Source organism: Pelecanus crispus, chromosome 1, assembly GCF_030463565.1.
Source record: "Pelecanus crispus isolate bPelCri1 chromosome 1, bPelCri1.pri, whole genome shotgun sequence".
NCBI lineage: Eukaryota > Metazoa > Chordata > Aves > Pelecaniformes > Pelecanidae > Pelecanus > Pelecanus crispus.
The window spans coordinates 198,406,391-198,434,166 of record NC_134643.1 but is presented as its reverse complement, the minus strand read 5'-3'; the positions used below and the strand labels follow the sequence as shown (position 1 = coordinate 198,434,166).

The 27,776-nt window shown below is 39.8% G+C and overlaps 1 protein-coding gene across 1 annotated transcript; it reads left to right on the top strand.

The window, feature by feature from the left end:
• Nucleotides 1-1,098: 1,098 nt before the first annotated feature.
• UFM1 (ubiquitin fold modifier 1) lies at nt 1,099-13,683 on the top strand. The gene is made up of 6 exons (XM_075718015.1): nt 1,099-1,117; nt 1,216-1,272; nt 1,661-1,718; nt 7,409-7,448; nt 7,868-7,900; nt 12,343-13,683. Coding segments are annotated over exons 1-6 (258 nt in total). The 5' UTR covers nt 1,099-1,115; the 3' UTR covers nt 12,411-13,683.
• The last annotated feature ends 14,093 nt before the right edge of the window (nt 13,684-27,776 follow it).

Here is a 27,776-nt window from a genome sequence, read left to right as displayed (position 1 = left end):
TCCACACTGAAAGCTGCCTTTCCTGCAGGCGGTAGAGACTAGAGAAAATATGAAAGTAGTCTGGCAAAATATTTTCCACAATGGTAATACTGACATACCCAGAGTTGGAAACATGGTCACCATCTGCATTAACAGATGAACACTTAAGACAAAAATTACTTTGCATTTCCACGCAACTTTAGCCTTTAAAAGAAATTAGCTTGTCAAAAGTCACAGATGAACAAAACTGGAAACTGCTGGTTTTCTGCTGTCACTATCCACACAAAACTCCAACTCTAGCTCCCCCATCGCAAGGAAGATGTGAATGATTTTGAATATTAAGGGGACAGGAATCGGTGTGTACTTGCATCTGTCTTTCCCTGCATAACCTCACCGAGCACCCGCGTAACATTTTGGTTAGCGACACAGGGACTCGAAACCTCAGGCAACCAAACCCAACGATGAAGCACCCCCACATTACAACTATACGTTTACATACGTATATACACACACATACATATATATATAAGCATATACACATACACCCTCCAGTTTATATATAAGCACACATTTAAATCCAGCAGTCCCTTGTTGGCATTTGCCGTTCGGAAGTAGGGGGACTCATCTTTGTTTAACGGCCCCACACCTCCGACCCTACCGGCCCGGTGCGAGGCGCGCAGGCCGCCGCCCGCCACCTCCCTCAGCCGTGCCCGGCCCGGGCCACGCCGCCCGCCAAGCCCCCGGTGCCGCCCGGCCCGGCCCGGCCCCGCTCCCTCCTCTTCCCCTCCGGGGCCGCCCGGACGTCGCTCCACACCGCCTACGGAAACGCGGGGGTCCCAGCACCGAGGTCCTTCCTCCTGCGCGGAGCAGCCAGAGCCACTGCCTCATTGGAAATCCTCACCGCCGTTCTCCGGCGCACCTCGCCCACCCCTCAGCCTCCCCGCTCCCCGCGCCAGTCCGGGCGCCGAGGCATATCGCCCCCGCTCGCTGCCCCGTGGCGGTCCGCAGGGCAGCTGTAGTTTTCCTTTGCGGTCAGGCGCGCCGCGGGCAGCTCAGGAGGCGGAAGCGGCGCCGCAGGCCCCCTCGGGCGGCGGTCGACGTGTCGGTGGGGAGCGGCGGCGGCGCTCGGGAGCATCATGTGAGTGAGTGAGCGGGCGGGCGGCCCCAGCCCCGCGGGCGGCCTCCCCCCCGGCCTCCCCCAGCCCTAACCCGGTGCTTTCTCCTCGCTCTCCCCAGGTCGAAGGTTACCTTTAAAGTGACGCTCACCTCGGACCCGCGGCTGCCCTACAAAGTGTGAGTGGCGCGGCGGGCCGGGCTGCGTGAGGCGAGGAGGCCGTGAAAACCGGCGGCAGCGCAAACATACGCCCTCCTGAGCCGCGGGGCTCTTAATGGTCGTTTTGGCAGGCCTTTCGCACGAGTGGAAAAGGCGTTTTCCTTCCTCCACGTGAAAGGAGAGGCGGTTGTCTGTTGTTAATTCACCTGTCGGGGCTTCTCTACTTCGTTCTGCTGCCGTTGCCTGCCTTTTTAGGCTTTGATCGAGGCCCTAAATAGTCCATGCACATCTTTGGCAAGAGTCTTATCACTGGTGAAAGTGAAGCTTTAATTAGTAGTTTAATAGCAAATGAAATTGCTTTTCAGTTTGTCTTAGCCGGTCACGTATTTACTTACATTGTAATTTCAGGTTAAGTGTGCCTGAAAGTACGCCTTTCACAGCTGTCTTGAAGTTTGCAGCAGAAGAAGTAAGTAGAAAGCGATGACGTTGTTTTCTAACTTTCTGAACATTCCCAAAAGCAAAAGCTTTTTAATTGTAAAATACAGTGGTTAATTCAGCACAAAGAATGCCCTTGTTACATACATGTGGACACAAGCTTTACTGGTGTCAATGGGGGCCTGCCAAAACATTCAGATCCTAAACTTGGCAATTCTTGCACAACTTGCACATCAACAGCAGGTATTGACACACTGCCTGTTGTTCTTTGCAATTAAATTAAATCACTTTATATCAATAACGTAAAAATTTGTGACAGTTAACATAATTAAAAGACACTGCTGTTGAATATTTACTATTTTAAACTGTTTATGTAGAATATCCAGAAAATTCTTTAGAATTATTCAGGAATTTCTTAAACTCTTCTCACATTCAGTTCCAGTAATCGCTGATGTTGGAAGATACCTAATTTAGATTGCAGAAGGTATTAAGATTAGGCGTATGATTAGGGCTAGATTAAAAAAACAGACTTAACTGAATAAAACTAGGATAACGTGTTCTTTGGCTTCTGGGTGTTTGATCTTTCATGTGGAATCCAAAACCAGTAGGTGCCTAAATTGCCTATATAATGTATTTGAAAAAATGCATCCTGTTTGTTTCAGATTAAGTGTACAAAGATTAAGAGATGTTCATCTGGGTGTAAACAGTAAAATAAAGTGCTCAGAAGCATGATGGCGTTTTTCATCTAGTCAGCAAACAGATTCAGCTGAGAGTCTGTTCTTGCAATTACCCTTCTGTCTTTTTAGGAAAACTTGGGAAATTTTGGCTTATTGAAAATTTCATTTGTTCAAGCATTGGAATTGTAATAAAATAAATAGTTAGGAGAGGTAATGGACTACATGTCTTGAGTCTCCTTATGTTGTTAGTGTTATACTGCTATGTGACAGAAGTTTTTGGTGGAAACACAGCTTGTGGGGGGAGATTGAGGATTGTGTGTTTGTTGTAACTTTGCTTGAACAGACCAATATACAGAATAATAAATGCTGTTAAAGGTATTTGCTGATTTGATTGCTTTTTTTTACTGCTTTTTTTCCCCAATTATTTTTAATCTGAACTAATGCAGCTGTGCCCACACATAGACACCTAGACTGAAAAGTCTGGTAGACTAGTATGAGGGACCAGGAAAGATTGGAGGGGGACTGAGTAGTTGGAGACACCAGGAGTGAGCGGCCATTTCTGGTGGGAGGGTTGCCTTCAAACCTGTTTGGTCAGTGATAGGGTCCTCTGTCAAGTGGATTTAGAGAAGAACTAATTACTTAAATATTCACATTTAGCAAACTGTTCTTGTAGTTGATGTGAATATTTTGAGCATCCATGGGAGTTTTGCTGTTTGACCTCAGACCACTCTAGATCAGCACAGTTTTATAGAGTAATTATAGCCGTGTTTTGGAGGGTCACAAGAAAGATTGAAAATGTGTGATGGAATGTAAAAGAGCCCAGTGGTGATAATGATCTATAGAGTAATTCCATTAAATGCCTATACACTAAACATTTTCTTTTAAAGAAAATAGAAAACACAAGGAACACTTTATTAATTCCCCCCCAAAACCAGTTTAAAGCACTTTTGTATTAGCCTGTGTCAGTGTTAAATAAAAATTAATAGCATGAACATATGATTGATTTTTCAGAATATGGCACTGGTTTTAGTTGTCATTGCTGATGTGTTACTGAAGGTTTTTACATCTCTATGAGATCAGGCAGAACTAAATGCTTTTTAAACAGAGAGCGAAAAAGACTGTTAAGACTCTTCCCCAGGAATGAAGCTCCTTTGATCCTTTGTGAACTAGCATTGAAAAGATTGAGAGAGAATTTTTTTCTTAAATAAATGGGTTTTGTTCCTTGAACTGCATAGCTTAGCATTAACTGAGGCTGTGTATTGTGATTCAGATACCAGTTTCACAGTACCTTCTGTGAAACATATAAGGAAAAATCCAACTGTAGCCCTGGATTTTGGACAAAGATGTTAGTTGGTCTCCAGGGGAAGTGCATTATCTCCTCAGTGATTAAAGCTCTTGGTACAGAGAAGGATTTAAGTTTTGGCTGTTTAGCAAGTTTCTACTGAGTCATTTTTTTGAGTCTTAAGGTTTGGCCATATCATAACCAGAATTCCCCTGGAACAGTAGAACTGTAGCCATGATGTTGAAAGGTTGTCTTACATACCAAGTTTCAGTTGCAGTGCTTTGTCAAAGATTACAGTTTTCTGAATTACTTTCATTGCACAAAACAAGATGTGTTTCTTTTTTTTTTTTTTTTTTTTCTTGGAAATAACTGAAATACATAACAGATCTTTTTCTGTCGTTTCTAGCATGTCACATAACGTGAAAGTTCATTGTACACAGTTCACGATTGGCAGAGCTGGAAGGGAAAGAAAACTGGATTGTTAAATGGGGAGGAATCAGGAAGTCTCAATCATTTGTATCAGTCTCGGTCCTTCCCAATATATACATTTGGCAGTGATAATTTGGATAATGCAAATTTAACTCCTTATTTTTTATTTTCTCTGTTTCTCTTACAGATTATACATAAAAAATGGAAATTGAAATGTAGAGTATTGGAAACAGTACTCTCTTCAGTTTTTATCTATTTATAGTTCTTTCCACAATTGTCACAGTTTATTGTGACAGTGTTAATGTTCTCATTCACAATATGTGGTGTCTATTGGGTTTTTTCATTCAGCTGTTAGAGCTATTTGGTACATATCTCAGGTGTACATTTGCAGTACTTACAACAAAACTTCCATACATTTGTGGAATTATTACTAAGAGAGTCATCCATTTCCATTATATAAAGTTAAATTTTATTCTTTCATGAACATGTATATTTTTGAAACTATTATTTTTACTGTTCTAATGTTACTCTTGATAGATTGGTGCTAAAATACTATGGTTTAACGCACTTAAGTGCTACTCATTGCACAAAAAGGAGATGAGCTTATTACTGTAGGGGATTTTTGTCATCATTGTAAAAAGTGAGAAAGGGATATAATTGTTGGTATATGATTGTCATCTTTTCCTTATAGTTTGACTGTAGATATTGACAAATGTATTTCCTGGCACTGGAGAAAATGTGGCAGCCTCAGTTATCAATTTATAAGGTTTTTAAAGCAAACAATCTCTTTAAAGTGTGTGAGTTTGGGACTGGATGTTACCCAATTTGGTTTCAATTAGCAAGCCAGGGATTATCTACTGAATACAGAACTTCTTTGCTACTTGAGTATCCATTTGACTTTGTATCACAGAACGCTTGTATATTTTCAGCATGGGAAACATAAGCTTAGCAGCCACAAGAAGGATTTTTGATTTAAGTAGTGAACCATATTGCACCAAATTATATGTAATTATTCCCACCAGTAGTTTCCCTTTCTGTATTACACTTGTGATGATTTTCATGTGCTGAGTGTATAGCTGACAACTGTTGCTGTTTGGCCCAGTATTTTGGGTTAAGATAACAAAGTGGTTATTCTCTTCTAACACAGTACAATATGAAGCAATAAGAGGACCGTAACTAGTGCTTCACTGACTGGTTGCCACACAATTCTCATGTGCACCTAGTGTATCAGCATCAGATAGATTCTCCTACTGAAAAAGAGTAGAGATGTCCATGCTTCTGTGAGTGATCCATCCTTTTCATGCATTGAGAGATGCAAGAGACAGAGAAGAAATGAGAAGAGGCACTTAACATTCTAGAAGTTACATTTTTGGGTCTTTTCAGATGATTTAGGATGAAAGATCCATGATATCACTTAGTTACAATGGAAACCTGCTTGTTGAAAAATAACTTAAGTATTAATTTGAGCATATATGTCCTGCTCGTTCAGGATTTTTTTGTACTTTATTCCTTTACTTTTTGAATTGGAGGTGGACTTACTCTAGAAGGCAGGACTTAATATGATTGACATTAATCCCACTGTTCATACATTATAAATTCATTTTCTCCTATTATGTAAAAAAAAAAAAAAAACCATAAAAACCAAACCCATTAAAAGGTTTCTCCTTAGACTGCTAAGTCAGGATTCCCAAAGTTACTGAACTTGAGAATTAAGGCTTGCTTTCTTCAGCATGTGATATGTATACATTAGTTACTATGAGATGGCATATTGTTTTTTACATTCTTACTGTTAAATATGTAGCTTCTGTTCTATCAACTTCATTATTCAAATCTTGCTCTGAAGACAAATTGTTACTTTCCTCATGGCCTTTCTACAGTGACACTGGAATCTAACTTATCTTTTGCAGAAATTACTGTTTTCATGTCACCCTGCAAGATGAGGAGGTGACATGATTTACCTGCTATGGATAAAAAGCTAAGAGAGAATAAGTTAAAAAAATTCTGCGGATTTTGTGTGTCTGGAGATAAAAAGAGCCAGTTTTGCAGTATATTAATTATTAAGTACTGTATTCAAGCATGGTTTCTGTGAACTTTAGCTGTTGCTGTTAATGCATAGTGTTTCTTCAAATCAGACCTGGAAATCGTAAGTTGAGCAATCAGAAAATGAGGAAAGCAGAACTAATGAATGCCATTGAAAGGCATGGCTGAAGTGACTTGTTCAGCAGATGGGAGAGCTCTGCAGTTCTTCCAGGGAAGCACGCAATGTTAACATTCATAGTTAGCTGCCCTTTTTCATATGCAATCTAGAGAGGAGGATGAAGTGCTTTGTGAGGGGGTTTCACTGATACTTGCTCATTGCAGAGACGCCAGTCTTTTACATTGAGGGTTGTTCATTGTGCTAAGTAAATGAAGCCCGAGGAGCAACCTTTGGTCCTCAGACCAGCCAAGTAGCGCTGATTGACTTGCACCCACCCTACTCTTTCTGTCCTGTGTGGTCCAACCACATGAGATAGTGCAGGATTTCTGTCTGGCCCTGCCTGGCTCCCTGTAGTCCTGAGAAGCAATTATTTTTGGCTTCCCCATCTTAGTTCAGATCTTCTGAAATAGTTTGAAGCCTGTATGCAATGCAACCCCACCTGAGTAGGGCTTTTCATGTTGTAAAACTGACCACATATGATGTGCATGGAGCTGGGGTACCATGGAGACATATGGTTGTGATTGAGGGTACAAAGTCTGCTTAGGCTGGTGTCAGAAATCTGAGGAGGGAGCCAGATCTGATGCCGTGCTGTTAGTGCTTCCTTTTGTAAGCAAATCCTGGAGTGAACTCTTCTCTTGGAGCATTGCAGTTGGAGAGGTCCCAACAGAGCCAGGGAGGAAGCTAGGAAATTGGTTAAAATTAACCAAGATTAGCTCAAGCTAGTTCTTGGTTAACTCCTATTAGACATAACAGGTATGCTTCTTAGAAGCTCATTTCCATACATGTTTTAGGTATTCCATTATTTAGTATAGCAAGACCTAGTATTTCTTAACTTTGCAGATGCTTAACTCTTATATTTTATCTAATGGATAATAATAATTAATTTAATTAGTTGTTTAGTACTGCAGCTTTCACATTCTGTACTGAGGTGTCTAATCAACTTTGACTTTAAACGTTTATTTTTCTTTATCTATAAATCTGAGGGGAATCTTTTCTCATAATTTTTTTTGTACCTGAACCAGCTAAAATTATAATTGCTTTGAATATTCCCCATATATTTTCTGCTTTAACTATGTCTCATGTTATTTTGTCCTATTTCCTTTAGTCTTATTTCCTTTATGTCTTAATTCTTTTAGTTCAAAGTTCCCGCAGCAACAAGTGCCATTATAACAAATGGTAAGAATATGGTTCATAAATTTTTTTTTAATAGTTTTTGTATTGTTGTTTCAGTGAAAGGGTATTGATAAAAGCAAAAGTGTCTTTTCTTTCACAACCTCTACAGGCTGCAAACTTAATTTAATAACGTTGCAGCATTATTTAGATTGCTTGTGCATGGCATGAAGGTATTAAACCAGTAATATTATTTATTTGGTTTTGTCCGAACATACAGCATGGATTTTCCATGTTGATGTTTCTTGTTAGTTCCTGTGATAAGGGTAGTTTTGATTATAGGAAATAGCTGCCTGAAGACCTGATGTAATATTATATCTTGTTGGTATATTATATTTTTTGAGCTGTAAGTTTATTGTAGTAAATTGTATTACCTCTGTTTCACCTTCCCCTCTTTTTTCCTCTCTTTTTTTTTTTCCCCCTAGATGGAATAGGAATAAACCCTGCACAGACAGCAGGTAAGTTATTATTTATGAAGCCCAGCATAAAAAACCTCAGTTATTTTTCTTTTAAACTAATGCATAGCACTCAGGGTTGATTTATATTTTAGATTTTGATTTCTTAAATGGGAGAATCATTACCCAGTAGTTGGAAACTACAGTCAGTGTAGTGTGTAAAAGGTTAAATCCACAGGACTATTGTTCAACATTTGTTTATTTAGGTCTATGGAAAAAATGAGGCGCTTCTGATCTTCAGTGCTTAGCTATTTAGTGTACAGTTTTAAAAAAGTAATACTGTATTATGTGTTACTGAAATAACAAGTAATAGCTATATTTTTTTCCTCACTATACGTAGTCCAGTAGTATTTGCTATTTTAGCAGCACTTCTGATGATACATGTTTAAAAAAATACTACTTGGTTTTAGAAGAGGAATGCTAGGTACTTTGGAAAGCATGTTTTCAAGGAGAAAGGATCTTCTTGCCGATAGCCCTCTTGTTCTCACCAAGGGACTCCAGGTGACAAATCTCTGATTTCAACTGTGGAGGCTTGCTATGAGACAAGAGTTTATCTCTGTCACAGGAAAGTGTAAAGCTCTTCTGCATCACCTCCTGAAATACATGGAAACGTAGTACAGATGTTGAATAGTACTAATAATGAACTGTTGTCTGGAAGCCAACTTCTGTGGACTTGTTCTTGGAATGTTGTACTTTTAAATTAACTTGGAAATTATTACAGTAATCTAATGTTGACCCATTTGAGACAAGAGTTACAGTGGAGTATCTTGTTAGGGAAGAAATGTTGATAACTTTCTACTATAAATACAAGCCAGCAGTGTGCCCAGGTGGCCAAGAAGGCCAACAGCATCCTGGCTTGCATCAGAAATCGTGCAGCCAGCGGGATTAGGGAAGTGATCATCCCCCTGTACTCAGCACTGGTGAGGCCACACCTTGAATACTGTGTCCAGTTGTGGGCCCCTTGGTACAAGAAGGACATCGAGGTGCTGGAGCATGTCCAGAGAAGAGCAACGAAGCTGGTGAAAGGTCTAGAGAACAAGTCTTATGAGGAGTGGCTGAGGGAACAGGGGTTGTTTAGCTTAGAGAAGAGGAGGCTGAGGGGTGACCTTATCGTTCTCTACAACTACCTCGAAGGAGGTTGTAGCGAGGTGGGTGTTGGTCTCTTCCCCAAGCAACAAGACAAGATGAAATGGCCTCAAGTTGCACCAGGGGAGGTTTGGATTGAGTATTAGGAAAAAATTCTTCATTGAAAGGGTTATCAAACATTGGAACAGGCTGCCCAGGGAAGTGGTTAAGTCCCCATCCCTGGAGGTACTTTAAAGATGTGTAGATGTGGCACTTAGGGACATGGTTTAGTGGTGGACTTGGCAGCGCTAGGTTAACAGTTAGACTCGATGATCTTAAAGGTCTTTTCCAACCTAAATGATGGCATGATACTAAGAAATAATAAAAATGGCTTTAGTGCTTGTGGAACACAATCATCCAGTGAAAACTGTGAATCTAATTTTATTCCTTCTTGCACATGTGATGAACAGTTGATGGAGGGAGACTTGCCACTTCTCTTTTTTTTTTTTTTTTTTTTTTTTTTTTTTGCATGAAGTCTCTGTCAGGTCTCATTCATTTGTGCCCCCTGTCTCCCAATTGTTGTTGAAGATACCACACCATTTTTTTTCAGATGTATAGAGAGAATAAGCAAGCAAGGCATTATCAGCATACTTAATTATGTAAGATAAATAGTATAAAGTAAATCCTTGCAGAGCACGTAATAGTATCTGATGGTTAGAAGAGCAATTGCTTGATGTTAGTTTGGGGAATTTCTTGGAGTTGTAAAAGGAACCATTTAAGTGTAGCGACCCATTTCTGAGGTCTGTGATTGCATCAACAGCATTTGAAAATGAAGATCAAGGGAGCATTTAGCTTTCTGCTCCACTGGAGGTTTCTGTCCTTCCTGGACTTGCCTTAGGACACCTGGATTATGGTTTGACAGGTGTACTACCTCAGGCAGACTCCTCAACTGGTGCTGTTCTCATCATGATCCCATGACCGAGTGTATTAAAAACATATACTACAACTAATTAACTTAGGTACTAGATCATCACCCCCATGTAAAGCCACATCTTCACATGACCACTCAAGAATACTTAGGCAAAACAGGTAAAGTCAGTTGCTTAAGTTAAAGTATACTTACGCTGTTCTCTTTGTCAAAAGCGTATTTTCATTTTGTATTATGTAGCTCAAATTAGTTGTAGCTTAATCCTGTAAAGTAAATGTGTTTAGGACTACTTGACTCCTGAATGAAAACATCTGTATGGTACTTCGTCATGCTTGCAGCTATGCATATTGAATTCACGCATCCAATTGATTTGCTTTACCTCTCCTAAGTTCTTATAAACGTTGAGGGGTTATTCAGTAGTATAGTAGTATAAGACAGCATCTCATAATCAAGGATCAGATAAATCAAAAGTATCTAGACACCAAATGTTTTCATCACAGTCTTATCTGCAAATGTAATATTAGGCACATGGTTTGCACATGGATTTTTTTTTTTTTTTTTTTTAAACATAGAAGGTACCATTGCCCTGACAGTGCTGTGTGATGCTGCCCTTAAACTGGGGGAAAAAAAAAACCCACCACCCTCCCCCCAAAAGAACCCCAACCAAAAAAATGACCTACACCAAACCCGAGACCCAGACCAAAATCCCTCCGCAGTTTACAAGTAAACATGCATAATTTAGATATACTCTTATGTTCAGCCTTATTAGTTGGTATCTCAGAAGCTTGGTAAGGTAAAATGTACTTTTTTTTTTCTTCTTTTTTTCTTTTTTTTGTATATGTTAAAGTTTCTGTAGATTGAGCAGTTACTTTAGTCTTCAAAAACTTCCCAAAATAAGATGATCTAAGAATAAAACCTTAGTAATCCTTGGGGATTTCAGAGGTTTTGTACTGTTCCACTATTTCCCCACCTTTCTGAATAGAAGTTTTCCTCAAATGTGACTTTGTCTCATTCTCCCTGCATGATTCGATGGAGCAGGGAAAATGAAAGCTGAAAAAGCTAGGCTTAGCATTCCTGTATTGATTTCAATTTTAAATCCTTGATAGTTCAGGAAAGAGTATGCCATAACTTTAATAAAACCAGTGTGATATTAACGATGGAAACAGACTGAGAGGTGGGGTGAACTGCTGTCTGCGTGAGATGCAGCTGTGGCCTATTTTAAAATTTTAAAGTTTTATGACGGCCATTGCAGTATGGATACTTTTCATCTAGATTGGTGAGCTTGGTTCTCTCGTTTGCTGGTGTGACAGATTTGCATTCAGTGGGTTTTATAGATCTCTTCAGTATATGGTCTTGGGGCAGATCTCTAAAATCAGAACATCATCTGATAACACATTCTTTTGAACTGATTTTCTAATGCTTGTTATGTTGAATAAGTAGAATGGTGTCGATCCTGATCTCTGTGCCAGAAAAGCAAATTTTGAAAAAGGGTAGCTTTGGTCCAATATGCTAATAACTTGAACAAAAGTTAAATATCTTTATCTTTTTTATGAGAGCACTCTACATCCATGAAATGGGGTGCTTGGAAGAGAAATACAGTTATTCTGTTTTTACAAGTCAATGCAAAGATGAATAAGAATAGGTAGATATTATTAAAACTTGATATTGTGGAATTGCATATAGTCTGTTTTATGTAGTGGCAGTATGAAGTTAAAAAAAAAGTTCAATATAGTAATTAAATAGTGCATCACTTTTTAGCAATGTGATTTCATTTTCAAATATTACATTTAATGGCAAAAAATAACAACCTGAATGACAGTCCTGAATACACGCAGAAAATATTCTAGCTGTCTAAGTATTAGAAACTTCTAATTTTTATGCTGTGTCCTCTTGAAAAGATTATCACAATTAAGACTATACAGTAACAAATATGAAGTTCAGGATTTTTTTATGCGAAAATGAGACTGATTTATGCTTGGATATGTGGAGGGCCTTCCTAAAAGAAAAGTACAGTTGAGGTTCTGAAGTTAGAAGCAGATAAATACTGGACAAAGGAAAGAATTTAAAATTAGTATATGCATGAATGACCTCAAGATAAAAAAAATAATTATGGAGAAGTAAAACTTCATTTCCTGGCCTTGAAATTATGATGGCATATAAGTGAAATCAGACATTCATGTATGGAACTGCAAAGTTTGAAAGGCGGTAGCTTGCAAGTCTGATTAGATTACTTTGGTTCTGGTATTTTTATTTAAAAAATAAGGTCTCTTTAGAGTAAGAGGGATAAGATGAAATTCCATGTAAACATAAAAAACGTATTTCTCGTGTACTAGAGGAATTACTACAAAGATGTTAAGCACTGACCTAACATTATTCTTTAAATGTTTGTACTTCTTAAGGTAGCATTTTTATTTGGTTGGTTTAACACATTCTGTTTTGTTTGTTTGTTTAGGAAATGTATTTCTAAAGCATGGTTCAGATCTACGACTTATTCCCAGAGATCGAGTTGGGAGTTCTTAACGTCTGCTGAAAGCTTTGGAATAAGTGACATTGCCATGCAGCAAAGGTCTATTTATTTTGGAACTCTGAAATGCAACTAATGAATTGGCCTTTTTTAAAGCTAGCAAAAATTATTCCCATGATTTTTTTTTTTTTAAACAAAGATAAGGTTTCATTTTCTTATTAAAATATATTAACTCATGCACTGATTCTTCCTTGACTAGTAGAAGAACGGGCTGATTCCATGTTATGTTCCTGAAAGAGAGATGGATTTCTCTGTAGATGTTAATGATACCACAAGGGTAAACAGACAGCCACGATCAATAGATATTTAAAATACTGGATATTGTTGAGCCTACTTTGTGGAAGGGGGAACTGTGTTATGATTTTGCTGCAAAGGAATTGTTCCTACTGACTGCTAAAAGTTTTTCTTTTTTTTTTTCCTTTTTTTTTTTTTTCTGAACTTACTTCCATGTTTAGAGGAACAGTTTCCACATGGTTCAAGTATTATCCTCAAATAGAAGGGAAATTTCAGGGGTTTATGACTCAAATAAGTAAATAACTGCCAAATGTTCCAAATTAATTAAGATTTAATTGCTGCAAATATTCTAGTCAAATGAGAGAACAGAGGTTTCTATGTGTTAAAACTTCATTTGATGTGAAGTGAAATTAAATGCAGTTTCAGAGAATTTATGAGACTAAATCTCCTCTCATGAAGTGCCATCAGCTGAGGACTGCAGCGTTAATTTGGGAATCTGTAGGTACTGGTCAAATATGTCATTCCTTTTTCAGTAAGTTAATATTGGTTCTTTCTAAAAATGTTGTTTTGTCACTGCGTGTTACATGAGAAACAGCATAGAATTCACTGAAATGTTAGTATTCAGATTATATGCTTCTTGTTTATAAATTGCCAGGGATAAACTATCAGTTGTGTATTTTAATTAGAGAAATTGCTGCTTTTCTTGAACTGGTAATCTACTTTGTGATTTAATATATCTGGCAAAATCTTACCCTGTTTTTTCTGCATTTTTTCTGTCCTACTGAGTTTAACAGAAAGAACAATGGGCAATGTAGTGCTTGGTTAGATGGGTATTGTCACAAATACAACTGTCCTGTGTTCAGATAATGTGTCAGATAGTGCAGAAGTACAAAATGCCCTTCTGAGTGGGTGTAAATTGAGTACATAGAGAAAAACTCTTCTGCAAGTGATGCTTGACTATAAACATTTTCCAGCTCTAAGATGAATTGTAAAATTTTGGATTTTCCTTTATTTTAATAAACAATTGTATGAAAAAAGTGCAAACTTTGTTCCTCTCTCATATTCTTAATTAGATTTTGACAGTAATTAAAAACTTTTCCCTTTAACTTTCTAATCAACATGCTTTGAGATTCATTTCAAGCCAAAGGATTCTTCATATGCGGAATTCTGTAGAACACTGCGCTTAAAGGGAGAGTGCATAGTTTCTATTAATCTAATGCCACAATATAACGAGGATGAGCCAAATTAATTGCTTGTAATTTTTGTCTGCAAATCTCTTGACTGAATACCTGAAAAAAACAAAAAAACACCTGATACTGGAATATAACAAACAGGGTTTTTTTTCTTCTGTCTAAAGGTGCAATATAGTTTTCGAAAAGCCATCATGGTTAAATGCATATTGAAACTAAGATGCTTTGATGTTTATGTAAAGGAGGATTACATAAAAATAATTTCTTACACTGTTACTTAGGTAATAACATAGATAGCATAAAGTATTTGTTTGACATACTGTATTGCAAGTAGTTTGTGTAACGTGCAAAGGATCTGTTCATTTGGAACAATAACTGGTCTTTATAGTACTTTCTGTATTCATTGCACCTGTGTCTCAATACGGTCTCTAAAATCTGAACATAACTTTTCCGTTTGGTAAAGAGGCTTGATTTCAGTGGTAAAGTGTACTTAACAGATGTTTGCAAGTTGATTTGAGGTTTACAAGTTCATTTTGTTATGTCCAAGTCATATTTGACATGGTTGTATAGGAAAAATTTAAGTTTAGAACCAGACTTCCTAGGGCTTGGGAGTCATCATAAGGTTATGAAGAGTGCTGTACTCTCAGACTGGTACTGGTTTGTCTAACCCACCAAAGGCATACTTTGGAAATCAACTCTACCTGGAGTTTATATTGTCTTTGGCTCTGGTTATAACTTGACTGATGTTAAATGAAAGACTTCCGTTGTTTGTGATGAGCTTTGTCACACCTTTGCTGGTCAGCTTAAAGGGTCTTTTTTTCTGTGTTTTACATTTGTAAGAGGATGGCTGGTTTATGTTACAAAGCTACTCTGTGAAGAGAAATTTTGGCAGAATCATAAAGCATTCATGTGAAAAGTCCCAACAAAACTTTTAAAGAGCTGTAATCATTCTTTTGGTTTATACAACATTATAGAAGTCTTACTTTTCTCAAATCTCTTATTTGATAGAATTTGAAGATATCATGGAGATTTTTCAGGGAGGGAAGCAGAATGATCTGAAGTATAGAAGAACTGGAAGACTTAGGAAATGGCCCTGGTAATAGTTCCATCAGTGCTATGGCTTTCTTCCTTGTGTTCCCAAGCCACAAAATCCAGTTTTTTTCTTGTTTGAGATTAAAAGACCATTTTCCTCTCTTGTTGCTACTAAATAATAACCATAAAAATTGTTGACAGCAGGTCTCAAAAGTTGGGAATTTTTCTTCTTTGTGTTTAGGTTGATGGTGAAAACCCAGCTCCTGCTGCTGCATCAGTGATGCAATGAGCAGTTGGAGTGAGAGAAGGAGCTGTGCCAGTACGACTGCAGAATGTTAGTGGATTCTGAAGGTGCTGGGAGCACAGCAGTCCTTTGTATGGCAGCATGCAGGTGGCCATCAAATGGAGCACTTTAACAGGGCAGTGGAAAAAAACTAAATCCTGAGTCATCCTAGTAGTGCTGTGGAGACTGTGTTTCAGTGATTCTGGCAGGAGCGCTAAGCTCCAGCTAGGTAAAATTCAGTCCATGTGCAATACATAGCGCTCAGATTTAAATACAGTATACCCAACTATACATCTCAGTAGTGAGTTTCAGCCACTGTTCCTACTGATTGAAGGTAAATACCAGGCTGTATTCACAAAAGCTAGCATGATCTTTTTGAGGCTAATCTCTGCAGGCTGTTTCTTGAAGTTAGTGGAAGTGAGGTTCCTCCAGAGAGAGATTCAGAGTAGCTAAATGAATCTTCAGTTCTGAATCGCCCTCTGGAGGAACCTTTCTCTCTTTACTGACTAGAGAAAGCCATTAAGGCATTATTAGCCTGCAGGGGCTGATGTTAACCTTTGTGAATACCGTCCCCAACAGGTACTCCCCTCTCCTGTCAATATCATATGTTATAGCATTGTGCTACATACTCGCTGTTGTTTGACCTCGATGTTTAGCACATGATACAAAACTCCCAGGGACTTGTTCAAAACCAAACTTACAAGAACTTGTTTGCATGAAAACAAACCTGCCTTTTCATGTGATATAATTAGTTGAATGCTTTTTTTTTTTTCTTCCTCTTTTTACAGCAGGTTCAGCAGCTTTGGTAGGAGTGTGGGGAAGGCTTGTTGTTCTTTACAGAAAGCTTTGTCAGGTTAAAATTAGTTTGACGGCAGGTGCCCACCAAAGCTGCTCCATCACTCCCCCTTCTCAGCTGGACAGGGGAGAGAAAAATACAACGAAAAGCTCGTGGGTTGAGATAAGGACAGGGAGGTCACTCACAAAATACCGTCATAGGCAAAACAGACTCAATTTGGGGAAATGAATTTAATTTATTGCCAATCAAATCAGAGCAGGGTAATGAGAAATAAAACCAAATCCTAAAACACCTTCCCCCCACCCCTCCTTTCTTCCCGTGCTCCACTCCCAATTTTCTCTTCCTCCTCCACCCCAGTGGCACAGGGAGGGGAATGGGGGTTGTGGTCAGTTCATAGCAAGTTTTCTCTGCTGGTCCTTCCTCCTCTCACTCTTCCCCCTCCTTCTTCACTGACCTTGGTGTCTGCAGAGTTGTTCCTCTCACATACTCTCGCTCCTCTCTTTAGCTGCAGTTGCCTAAGAGTTGCAGTTGTTTGTATTCTTAAATGCGTTATCACAAGAGGCGGTACCACCGTTGCTGATGGGCTCAGGCTTGGCCAGCAGCAGGTGTGTCTTGGAGCCAGCTGGCATTGGCTCTATCTGACATAGGGGAAGCTTCTAGCAGCTTCTCACAGAAGCCACCCCTGTAGCCCCCCTGCTACCAAAACCTTGCCACACAAACCCAATACATGTCTACAAACAAAGAAGAAATTGTGTACTGAAGAAGAAAACAAAAGATTCTACTACTTCATTTTTTCAGAGTATAGAATTGGTCAGTTTTATCTCCCTGAAGAGGTTAAATGTTCCTGGAAAGCAGATTTTAAAGGGTTTGGAATGCATGTAAATAGCCACTATTTAGTGCAGGTGGCAGGTTTTCATGTTTATTACTGTGAAGAAAATCCTGAGGCCATGAGTAGGAACTGTCAGTGTCTTTTCACTGATGAGAAATGCCAGATGTTGCATGTAAGAACTATACCCACCTTAGAGGCTTTTGAGAAAATCACTCTTTGATTTTGAACAATAGATCAAGTTTGTCCTATAATCAAGTTCCATTTATAGACCTTGAAAGTAATCTTTGTGTAATGGGAGTGGGAAGATCACTATCCACAGTCCCTTTCACCACTTACGAGACTTGACAAGAAATAAGTCTGGGACAGTCTGGGCATTAAAAAGGTTCAGGATTTGTCCCTGTGGAATTCTGCCTCAAAGGTGAAGTGCCAGCTGAAAAGCACAGCATCTTTATCTTCAGAAGACTTGGCTGTGATGAAGATTCATTACTGTCTGATGAAAAGTTTAAAAAAAAAAAGTGGAGGATATGCTTTGTCTTACCTATTGGCAGTACATGGTCATTTTGCAATTCCAGACTCACACTGTATGTCTTTTCATAGCAAAAGTGACAAGATTTTAGTAGATGTGGGCTATTCTGTTTGCTATCATAAACAGCTGTCGTGGTTTAGCCCCAGCCAGCAACTAAGCACCACGCAGCCGCTCGCTCACTCCCCCTACCCCGATGGGATGGGGGAGAGAATCGGAGGAGTAAGAGTGAGAAACACTCCTGGGTTGAGATAAGAACAGTTTAATAATTGAAATAAAGTAAAATAGTAATGCTAATAGTATAATAATGATAATAATAATAATGATACACGAAGCAAGTGATGCACAATGCAATTGCTCACCACCCGCCGACCGATACCCAGACAGTTCCCGAGCAGCGATCGCTGCTCCCTGGCCACCCCCCCCCCGTTTATATACTGAGCATGATGTCATATGGTATGGAATAGTCCTTTGGTCAGTTTGGATCAACTATTCTGGCTGTGCCCCCTCCCAGTTTCTTGTGCGCCTGTCAGAGCATGGGAAGCTGAAAAAGTCCTTGACTAGCATAAGCAGTACTCAGCAACAACTAAAAACATCAGCATGTTATCAACATTCTTCTCCTACTAAATCCAAAACACAGCACTATGCCTGCTGCTAGGAAGAAAATTAACTCTATCCCAGCTGAAACCAGGACAACAGCTTAGAAATTCAACAGCCTTTTAGCTGTGGGCTATTTAGAAGATGGTAAACGCAAGAGAAATATATATCAAGTGTATCGTACACATCTAGTGAACATTATTGCTATGGATGATCAGAAATAGCTTGAAATTAGTACTGATTTGTGCTCCTAATGCTTTGTAGGCATCAGGCATTACTTTGAACTGTTTTCACGTCTGTTTTTTCTGAAGCAGTTTGTATTCTGAAGTAGTTTGTAATACTTTAGATTGTATGCTGGCTTTGCCAAAGTGCTGTTGGTTTTTGCTATGGGCCAAACTTACTGCTTTGACTTTTGTAGAGTATAGAAATAGAAATTCTTCTTCCGCACCAAGCTGGGTTTATGCAGACCTTAATTATATATGCCTATGTAAGTAACTGACCTGTGCAGCTCTCTGAATTCCTTCCCTGAGGAAGCAGGACCTTGTTACCTTTACTAGCTGACCAGAGTAAGTGAGCTGCAGTGGAGTATGGAGTAGTAAGTTGTGGCTGATGAATGCCAGTAATAATTGCAGCCTCCTTTAAATACGGAGAAACTATAAAGAATAATTATTCCATTCATATATATGGAGTCTTTGTGATTCTCTCTGGGCAACAGAGTTGTTGTCCCACTTATTACTCAAGGCAGAGCTAAAGTCAAGTCTGATCTTAAGGGCCCTGTCATGCATCTCGCTCTTACACAAGTTATTTTGGAAATACTGTTAGTATGGAGGCACTTCTCAGCCAGGTAAAAGTGGTATGATCAGGCTCTTAGGATTTTCAAAGGCACCATGCTGTCCAACTTATTTTCCTGAAATAGCTGTTAGAATTACCTACTGGTTTCAGCCATTTGGTCAGTTCTTCTTGGGTGCTGCTCTGAAAGATAAAGGTTTGTTTCCTGGGTATTTTTATATAGGACTCCAGGTCTAATTACAGTAGTCAAAAAAATGAACAAATGTTAGTTATTTTGAATTCCAATTAATTGCATACAGAGTCGTTGGTATTTTTTCCCAATAACTTGCCCCTATTTGTCTGCAAGAGAAACCTTTGCAGTACGTAAATAGAAGTAACAGTACCCATTTCCTGCTCACTTATCAAAATGAGATCAAAGGCATAGTCATTAAGCGGTTGTCTTATCTTCTGATAACATAGACTGGATTTTATGTCCTGGCACAAAATAATTTTTAAATGCTGTTTCAAAATATCATTGACTATTAGTCAATTACTGCAAGCCAATGCAAAAAGCAATGATATTGTTCACTGTCTGTCTTGGGGAATGAATAGTGAGAATTCTGCAAACTTACAGTACTAACTGCAAACTAAGCAAATAACCGTCAGCAGGTTGCTGTTCAAGAGTGGATTAAACGGTTCTTGTAGCCGCTCAGATGTGTCTGCTGCTAATTTAGTTTTCTATTTCTTGAAATTTTTATTGTGTGGAGCTAGGCAAAAGAGCTATTTCAAAGCCCTGTCACCTAAGTGTGGTAATTTCTTGCCCCAATTCCATTGCTTTTACCTGACTGTACTGTTACTGTCACATGGTTATATTAAGCACATATACAGCTGCTACAATTTCAGTAGAAGCAGTCAACATTGAACTGACTGACCTCTTCAGGTTAGTAACTTCCAGAAAAGTGAGGTTGCCCTCTGTGGAGCCTATTGAGACACCTTTGGATGTTGCCCACTAGTAAGTTACCAACTGTTTAGTTGATAATTCTGTAGAAAGCATGAAAACAAAATCTAGGAAATGCGGCCTGCTGCTCTAATATGCATGACATAGAACCACGTTGCAGGAAAAATGCTGCTGAAATGAAGGAGACTGCTGTTGCAGTGGAAGGGACTGGTCCTTACAACTAGACAGTTTTCCATATGGGACCAGATTCATACGTCAAATTTTACTTGCTGGGGTTTTTTTGCTAAACTTCTGAATTCCTTATGAAAGTACTTTTTTCTGTGCTGTCTGTATAGCTTCTTGCATGATAAGGAGGGAATCCAGAACAACGTCTGCGTTGACAACCTAGTGCCTCAAACCAGACAGAGGGGGATTCCAGCCCTTGTTCTGGGAACTATGTCTGTATTGTGCACCCAACAGCCAGCAGTTAAAACAAGGAAGAGGTCATGAGTAGAGGGAGAAGAACACTGTCTGCCTAAGGCAAGTCTGGAGAGAGAGCTCTAAATGCTGATATGTATCTGTGTTTGCTCATTTTCTCTCTGGTGGTACGCGCCTTTCTTTACAGTTGCCTATGTCTGTGTGCAGACTGCCCTCAGGTCAGGATAGCGTGTAGCCTATTGTTTTCAGTATTCTCCTGAGAAATGAGAGAGACTGATCTTCAGGATAAGGAGAAAATTGGATCTTCATCTTAATACTGTAGCTGAGCCCAGGCAGCCAAACTCCTACAAGGTAGGGGGAATGCCCAGATTCCAAACTCGCGGCATCAGAGTGAGGTCTTCATGGTTAGCAGAGTTTTGGAGGGCTTACAGTACAAAAGAAGGGCATTGACAAACTGGAGCAAGTCCAGTAGAGGACTACAGGATAGTTAGGGAACTGAAGCACATAATTTAGGAGGAGTGACGGAGCCAGCTTTATTCAGCCTGAAGCAGAGAAAGGTAAGGGAGAATCTTTCAAATATCTAAGGGGTGGTTGTATAGAAGATGAAGACGAAATTGAGTTAGAGGTGGACAGTGAAAGCAGCGGACACAGATTGCAGCATGGAAATTTCTGATTAATTATAGGGAAGTAAGTATTCATAGAGTGCTTGGACACTGGAACTGATTGCTAAGAGAGGCTGTGGAGTCTCCATCTTTGGTGGTACTCAAAAGATGGTTGGACAAGGCCCTGAGAACTGAAGTAACTGAGGCTGGCCAAGGTCTGAGTGTGGCTTGAACCAGATAAACCCCAGAGGTTCTTTCCAACCTAAGGTAGTCCCTGGCCATTTCTTTCCTTAATCCCTCTCTCCCACTTTCTCTTGATAGAGAAGGAGCTACATCTTGCTTTACCTTAGGTATCTGCCCAGATAGTGGAGACATGGCAGAGCTACAGCTCTTCCTAATTGACCACTTTTTGCTCTCTGCATACCTGTTCTTTCTCAGAATACCTATAAAGGATTGCAGTCTTTGACCTCCTGCTGGAGTGGCAGTACGAGTTTGACCAGAGGGAACAGTCAAAATCTTAGAATCCTCTACTGTTGTAGAAAGCTGTGATGCTGTGACAGTTGCATGAGAAGTTTGGAGTCTGATAGATGAAATACAAATGCATATGTATTCATTGTGATGTTAATATCAGCCATTTTGTAAATTACATTTTTTATGTTTAAATTGAAAACAAAAAGACAATGTTGGGTGTAGCTAATCAGCTAATGTTTATTGCAGTACCTTTCTGAACCACATTTTCCTCATGTGGGTGGGGGAGGGAATGTAAATAGCATTACTGTAATAAAATGCTGTCAGAGGATCCATGTTGCTTGAAAAATTAACATCTTTCAATTCATTTTTACGTTGACATTTCCAGTTAGCAGTAGTGATTTAGCAGTAGAGACCCATTAACATGTGACAGAGTTCTGTTCTATTGCTATGGGCTCTTGAGTAGGATACAAATAATACTGGCTAACAATAACAGCAGCTAGGCATCTTTACCCTCAGCATGAATAGTGAAAGGATCGTACAAGCACTCAATGTCAATAAACACCACCCATGCAGAGCAGATTATTGGTACATGAACAAGGGCACAGCACGTCTTGCCAACTGTACAGTAGTCGATGTTATCCATTATGGGTGACAATGAAATCAAAATGGTCCAATTATTTATGTCAGGTTCATTTAATTCCTACTTCTTGACTAAATACTGCTCCCAATGAATACGTCTGTAGCAGAAAGTAAGAGTGGCCAGAGTAAGCTCGGGTACCGATTATTCTCATTTCATGGCTCTGTTTTGCACAGCTCCAACTCTCTCCAAGAGAGGCGTGTTCCAGAGAGGGATTGCAGGACGGTAAGTGCCATGTGGCCTTAGGTCCAGGCATCTGTTGTTTAAAAGCCGCTCTGAAGTTTACCCATTTAATTTTTATTTCATAGAATCATAGAATGCTTTGGGTTGGAAGGGACCTTTAGAGGTCATCCAGCCCAACCCCCCTGCAGTGAGCAGGGACAGCTTTAACCAGATCAGGTTGCTCAGAGCCCCATCCAACCTGACCTTGAATGTTGCCAGGGATGGGGCCTCCACTGCCTCTCTGGGCAACCTGTTCCAGTGCTTGACCACCCTCATTGTAAAAAATTTCTTTCTTATGTCTAGTCTAAATCTATTCTTCTTGAGTTTAAATCCATTATTCCTTGTCCTGTCACATCAGACATTGCTAAAAAGATTGCCCCCATCCTTCCTATAGGCCCCCTTTAAGTATTGAAAGGCTGCAAGGAGGTCTTCTCGCAGCCTTCTCTTCTCCAAGCTGAACAACCCCAACTCCCTCAGCCTGTCCTCGTATTTGTAATCTTGTGGCCATAGAAACTTAGGATAGAGATCTTCCATTGATTTTCAGGGATTGCTGAAGATTTATGCACCATATCTAAACATCTGCAAATGACAGGAAAGCAATATTAACCATGTGCTTTTGTGAATTAGCCTGTGACATTTAGATTTCTTCTGTCCTACTGAAATGCCAGAGGAACTTATAATGCCAGAAAAATTTGCAGCCACAGAAAAAGTTTGGGGGGAGGTTAAAAAAAAAAAATCTCTAGAAGATCTTAAAAATGAGGGCACTTAAGTGTTTCAGGGACTGATGAGACTTGACATCCCATTTCCTTGTTGCAGTTCTCTCCAAACTTTTATTGGTGACCACTGCCCTGTGGTCATTCCATTGCCCTGATTCCAAACTCTTCCAAATATGAACTGAAGAGGTGATTGGTCTCCAGGCATCTCTAAAAAAACACTCTTTACTTTTCAGTTCTGACCATTCAGGACAGTCATCTGTCTGATACCAGTGATGCTTCCATAGGAAACAACAGGTCTTTTGTCATCAAAGTAGCATAGACTATCCTATCTTTAAATTATTAAAGTAATGCAGTTTATACTGGGAAGCCCTCACAGCTAAGAAAACATAGCAAATATATTTTACGGTTGGGCACGATGTTCTTAAAGGTTTTTTCCAACCTGAATGATTCTGTGATTCTATTCTGTGATTCTACATAAACTGTCTTTGGCCCTACTCTAAAAATAGTTAAAGTTATGAGTTATTTTTAGCTCTTTGAAATAAAATGAGAAGAAAACCTGTAACTTTACCACTTTATATGGAAAGTGACAGCTGTCAAAGTAAAGTATGCATTCATTTTTTCATATTGTGTCTTAAATATAAATTTTATTTTCAGTTTGAACAGTGGGATCACCTGGAAAACAAAGCTTTATTAAATTGCTAGTGTGATATACTTGCACTGCTTGATGACCTCAAATTAGATTGGCAAGGAAAGGCTGTAACAGCTTCCAGTGTTCATCACAAAATCAAGATGTTTGTAAAGATGTTTTAACTCGGGGTTTGTCTAGTTAGTGCAAATGATTTTAATGAGACCCTTGACAGCTTTTGTCTGAAGATTTGACATTTGATGATGCTAAGTGCAAAGTAAATTCCTGCTTATTAGCGCTCAAATATTAGTTTTAGTAATGCTTCCCTGACATGAGCAAGGTACATCACTGCGTACTAAATCTTCTGCATTGTACTGCAATTCATGTTTCAGTGAATCATTACTTCCATTATCCAGTGGTGGTGGATTGAAACACAACCTCTGTCCAAAAAAAGAAAGAACAACTGTGAGCTGACAAATAAGTAGTTATGGTATCAACTATATGTACAATCATCTACCTAAGTTCATGTGAACTTTTAGTATTAAAAAATAAAATATAAGCTGGATGGGGAAGATCTGCAACTGAAATGCACTGACTCTGCTTCATTTTGATTGCCAAAACCAGTGTCAGCACCATTCTGTTTGATTGTACTTACAGTCTTCTGCATTAAAAGTACTGTAACTTTTTCAACACGATCATTCTTCTACTACTTTGTTGTCAACAGGCTTGCATGAATTACATGCAATCAACGTGGAATTTCAAAAGGGATCTACAACTGTCCTGGAAAACTGTTATGGGTCTGTATTGGGTTTGTGTGTCAAGGTTTTGGTAGTGGGGGGGCTACAGGGGTGGCTTCTGTGAGAAGCCACTAGACATTTCCCTATGTCCAGCAGAGCCAATGCCAGCTGGCTCCAAAGATGGACCCACCACTGGCCAAGGCCGAGCCAATCAGCGACAGTGGTAGCGCCTCTGTGATAACATATTTACAGGGAAAAAAAAATGCTGGGCAACAGCAACCAGACAGAGGAGTGAGAATATGTGAGAGAAACAACTCTGCAGACACCAAGGTCATTGAAGAAGGAGGGGGAGGAGGTGCTCCAGGCACCAGAGCAGGGATTCCTTTGCAACCCAGGGTGAAGACCATGGTGAGGTAGGCTGTCCCCATGGAGGTCCACGGTAGAGCAGATATCCACCTGCAGCCCATGGAGGACCCCACGCCTGAGCAGGTGGATGCCCGGAGGAGGCTGTGACCCCGTGGGAAGCCCACACTGGAGCAGGCTCCTGGCAGGACCTGTGGACCCGTGGAGAGAGAGGAGCCCACGCTGGAGCAGGTTTGCTGGCAGGGCTTGTGACCCCATGGGGGACCCACGCTGGAGCAGTCTGCTCCTGAAGGACTGCACCCCATGGAAGGGACCCACACTGGAGCAGTACATGAAGAGCTGTAGCCCGTGGGAAGGACCCACATTGGAAAAGTTCCTGGAGGACTGTCTCCCATGGGAGAGACCCCGCACTGGAGCAGGGGAAGAGTGTGAAGAGTCCTCCCCTGAGGAGAAAGGAGCAGCAGAGACAACGAGTGATGAACTGACTGCAACCCTCATTCCCCGTCCCCCTGCGCTGCTCAGGGGGAGGAGGTAGAGAAAATTAGGAGTGAAGTTGAGCCTGGGAAGAAGGGCGGGGTGGGTGGAAGGTGTTTTAAGATTTATTTTTTTATCCTACTCAGTTTTGACTGCTAATAAATTAAACTGATTTTCCCCGAGTCGAGTCTGTTTTGCCCGTGATGGTAATTGCCGAGTGATTTCTCCCTGTCTTTATCTTGACCCACGAGCTTTTTGTTACATTTTCTCTTCCCTGTCCAGTTGAGAAGGGGAGTGATAGAGTGGCTTTGGTGGGCACTTGGCATCCAGCCACGGTCAACCCTCCACAGGGTCTAAAATTGAAAAAATCTGAATACAATTGATCTGGTTTAACTATTGGTCCTGCAATTCTTAAAGAGTAAGGCAAGAAGAAGTCTTAACTGTACTAGAAGTGTTTCTGCAAACATGTTCTTCTTTTGAGGTACTGGTAAAAAAGATGCTGCAGTCTCTGGTGGTTTTCTAGTCCAGTGTTTTACTACACCTAAACTCCATTTTAATTTGTGAAAATTAAGCCTCCTGCTTCTTCTTCCTCTTTTCCTGGTGTATATTTAGAACAACTGATGGGACAAATGACTGTCCATAGGCGCCTATTTCTACAGACTGTAGGAGAAGCCTAGTCAATAAATTTAGGCTAAAGGGACTACTAGCACAGGTAAGACGGATTCCAGTCAGAGAGGCTTTTACAGAAAACAAACATGTCCTTAATGCATCTAATGAACAGCGCAGATGTGGGAGATGATGCTTCCTCTTCTCTGCAGATCATTGGTTTTATTAGCTTCCTAGCTACCCACAGTATTACTTGTCATAAACTTCGGCAGCTTAAAAAGCTATTTGAAACTAAGCTGAAAAAAACCCTGTAGATTCTGCTTTAATTAAACTCCCGTCAGAGGTATTCAGGCAATAAATTAATTTGCAGTCTTATAAATAGCTCTGTCAATTCAATTAATTTCTTGCATCATACATTTAAAGATGTTAATCTTTCTTCGCTAAGGTGCTTTTTTCACTTTAGTTAATGCTGCCATTTTCACACTTCATTCTTCTTTTTTTTTTCCCCCCAAAATTCTCTTCCCATCTACCTTTTTATTATTTCCTTCTTCCTTTGTTTTAGTCCAGTTCAGATTGTCTGTCATTAGCTTGAGCCTTGATGCATCCCAGCTCTTTGAATTCCATTTTTCCCTTCTTTTCCTGAGACCTTTCCACAGTCTTCATTTCTCTGATGTAATGTAGCACAATTAACATGGTCTATGTTGCTGGGTTTGGAATTGCTGAACCACCCTCCTGCCTGTTTTGCTTTCTTAATCCCCAGTCTATCTGATACCTTGACTGTACTTTTTTTCTCTTCCTGGCCCCAGGGCTAATTTGGTGTGTGAGGAGGTGCTGGAATGTTAATGGATATAGCTGGAAAAGCTCTACACCAAATACAGGTTCACTGAAACAGAAAAAAAATCTAGCAGGCAGGACACAGGCTCCAGTATTCTGGAAACATAATATATCAGTCTGGACAACTCAGTCATGAAATTAGCTTTGTCCTTTTCCTTAATGTTTGCTGCTTTTTCATCTTCTCCACATTGCTTCAGTAGAACTAAGTTTGTGTCATTCAAAAGATTCAGAACTGAAAGGCAGTTTTGTGAGGTAGGAAAGTAGTTTGGGGTAGAAAAGCTTCCCTTTGCACATTCGGCAAACAGTTTAACCCAAAGTAAGCTTTCCATCCCATTGCAGGATGGTTTACTGCTTGATATTTTAAGAATCATGTTGTTTCAGGTCATTGATTACCCACCACTCATCTTACACCAGAGGTTTGGGAAACATGTATTCTTCTAAACACTGGGTTTTCTTCACATCTGTAATGAAGTGTACTTTATTTTTCTGAAAAATAGATATATATTCAGCGACAGCTGTTTACTGCTTCTAAAAGTCCAAGGACAGACTCTTCTGTTGAGCTGGGTGAGCTTTGGATCAGGCATTTATATGATTTAGACCAAGAGTGCTGCAGATAGTTGACAGGGAGACAAAGGAATAGTTGTCTCTTTTGGCCAGAGCACTAAGGCTTGGGTGATTCAAGAATTCTCTGATTCTTGAATCTGCTTTTGAGCTATGTTGAGCAAGCTATAAAGTGGCAAGCCCAAACTGAGTGACTTTGAGCAAGCCATAAACTGCTTATTTTTCCTCTGTGGTTTTCTTTTGGTTCCTTGTTCTTAACTTTTTGGTCTGGTTATCTTCTATTTTTTTCCTTTTTTTTTTTTTCTTTCTGGAATAGTTCATGCTTTAATCCCATTATCCTAAAGATCTACCATACACCATTATTTACTTGCTAACTACAGCAGCTGATAATCAGTGTGGCCAGCTCTCATGCAGAAAACACAATAAATGGCGCATGAGAAAATGTTTCAGGCATTTTAAAATAAGCCTAACTGCAGTAAGAGACTATAAAAATTATGTTGGCTGGAAAATTAGTTCAGGTAAAAAATAGTCTTTACTCAGTTAAGTAATACAGCATTTTTTGTTAATGGAGGCTATAGAAAAGCTCTTCTCAAGTGCTGAGGTGTTTCTCTTGGGAGATGCACAGAACTGCCCTCTTCCAAGGATGAAGAGAGGCTCACATGAATGTTTTTGACTGTCAAATGGGACATGGGCTGGGTAAAATGAGCTGATCTAGGAAAAAGGAGGAGGTGAAAATGCAAGGGGGCTCACCTTTCAGGTGTCTGCATGTCTTGAAATAGGATACTGGTATCTCTGAACATATGTGCATGAATTCTGGACATTCTTGCTTCTGTGCCCCCACCCCCCATATACTGCCTTTCCTCCTGCTAATTAGCATCTCCATCTAC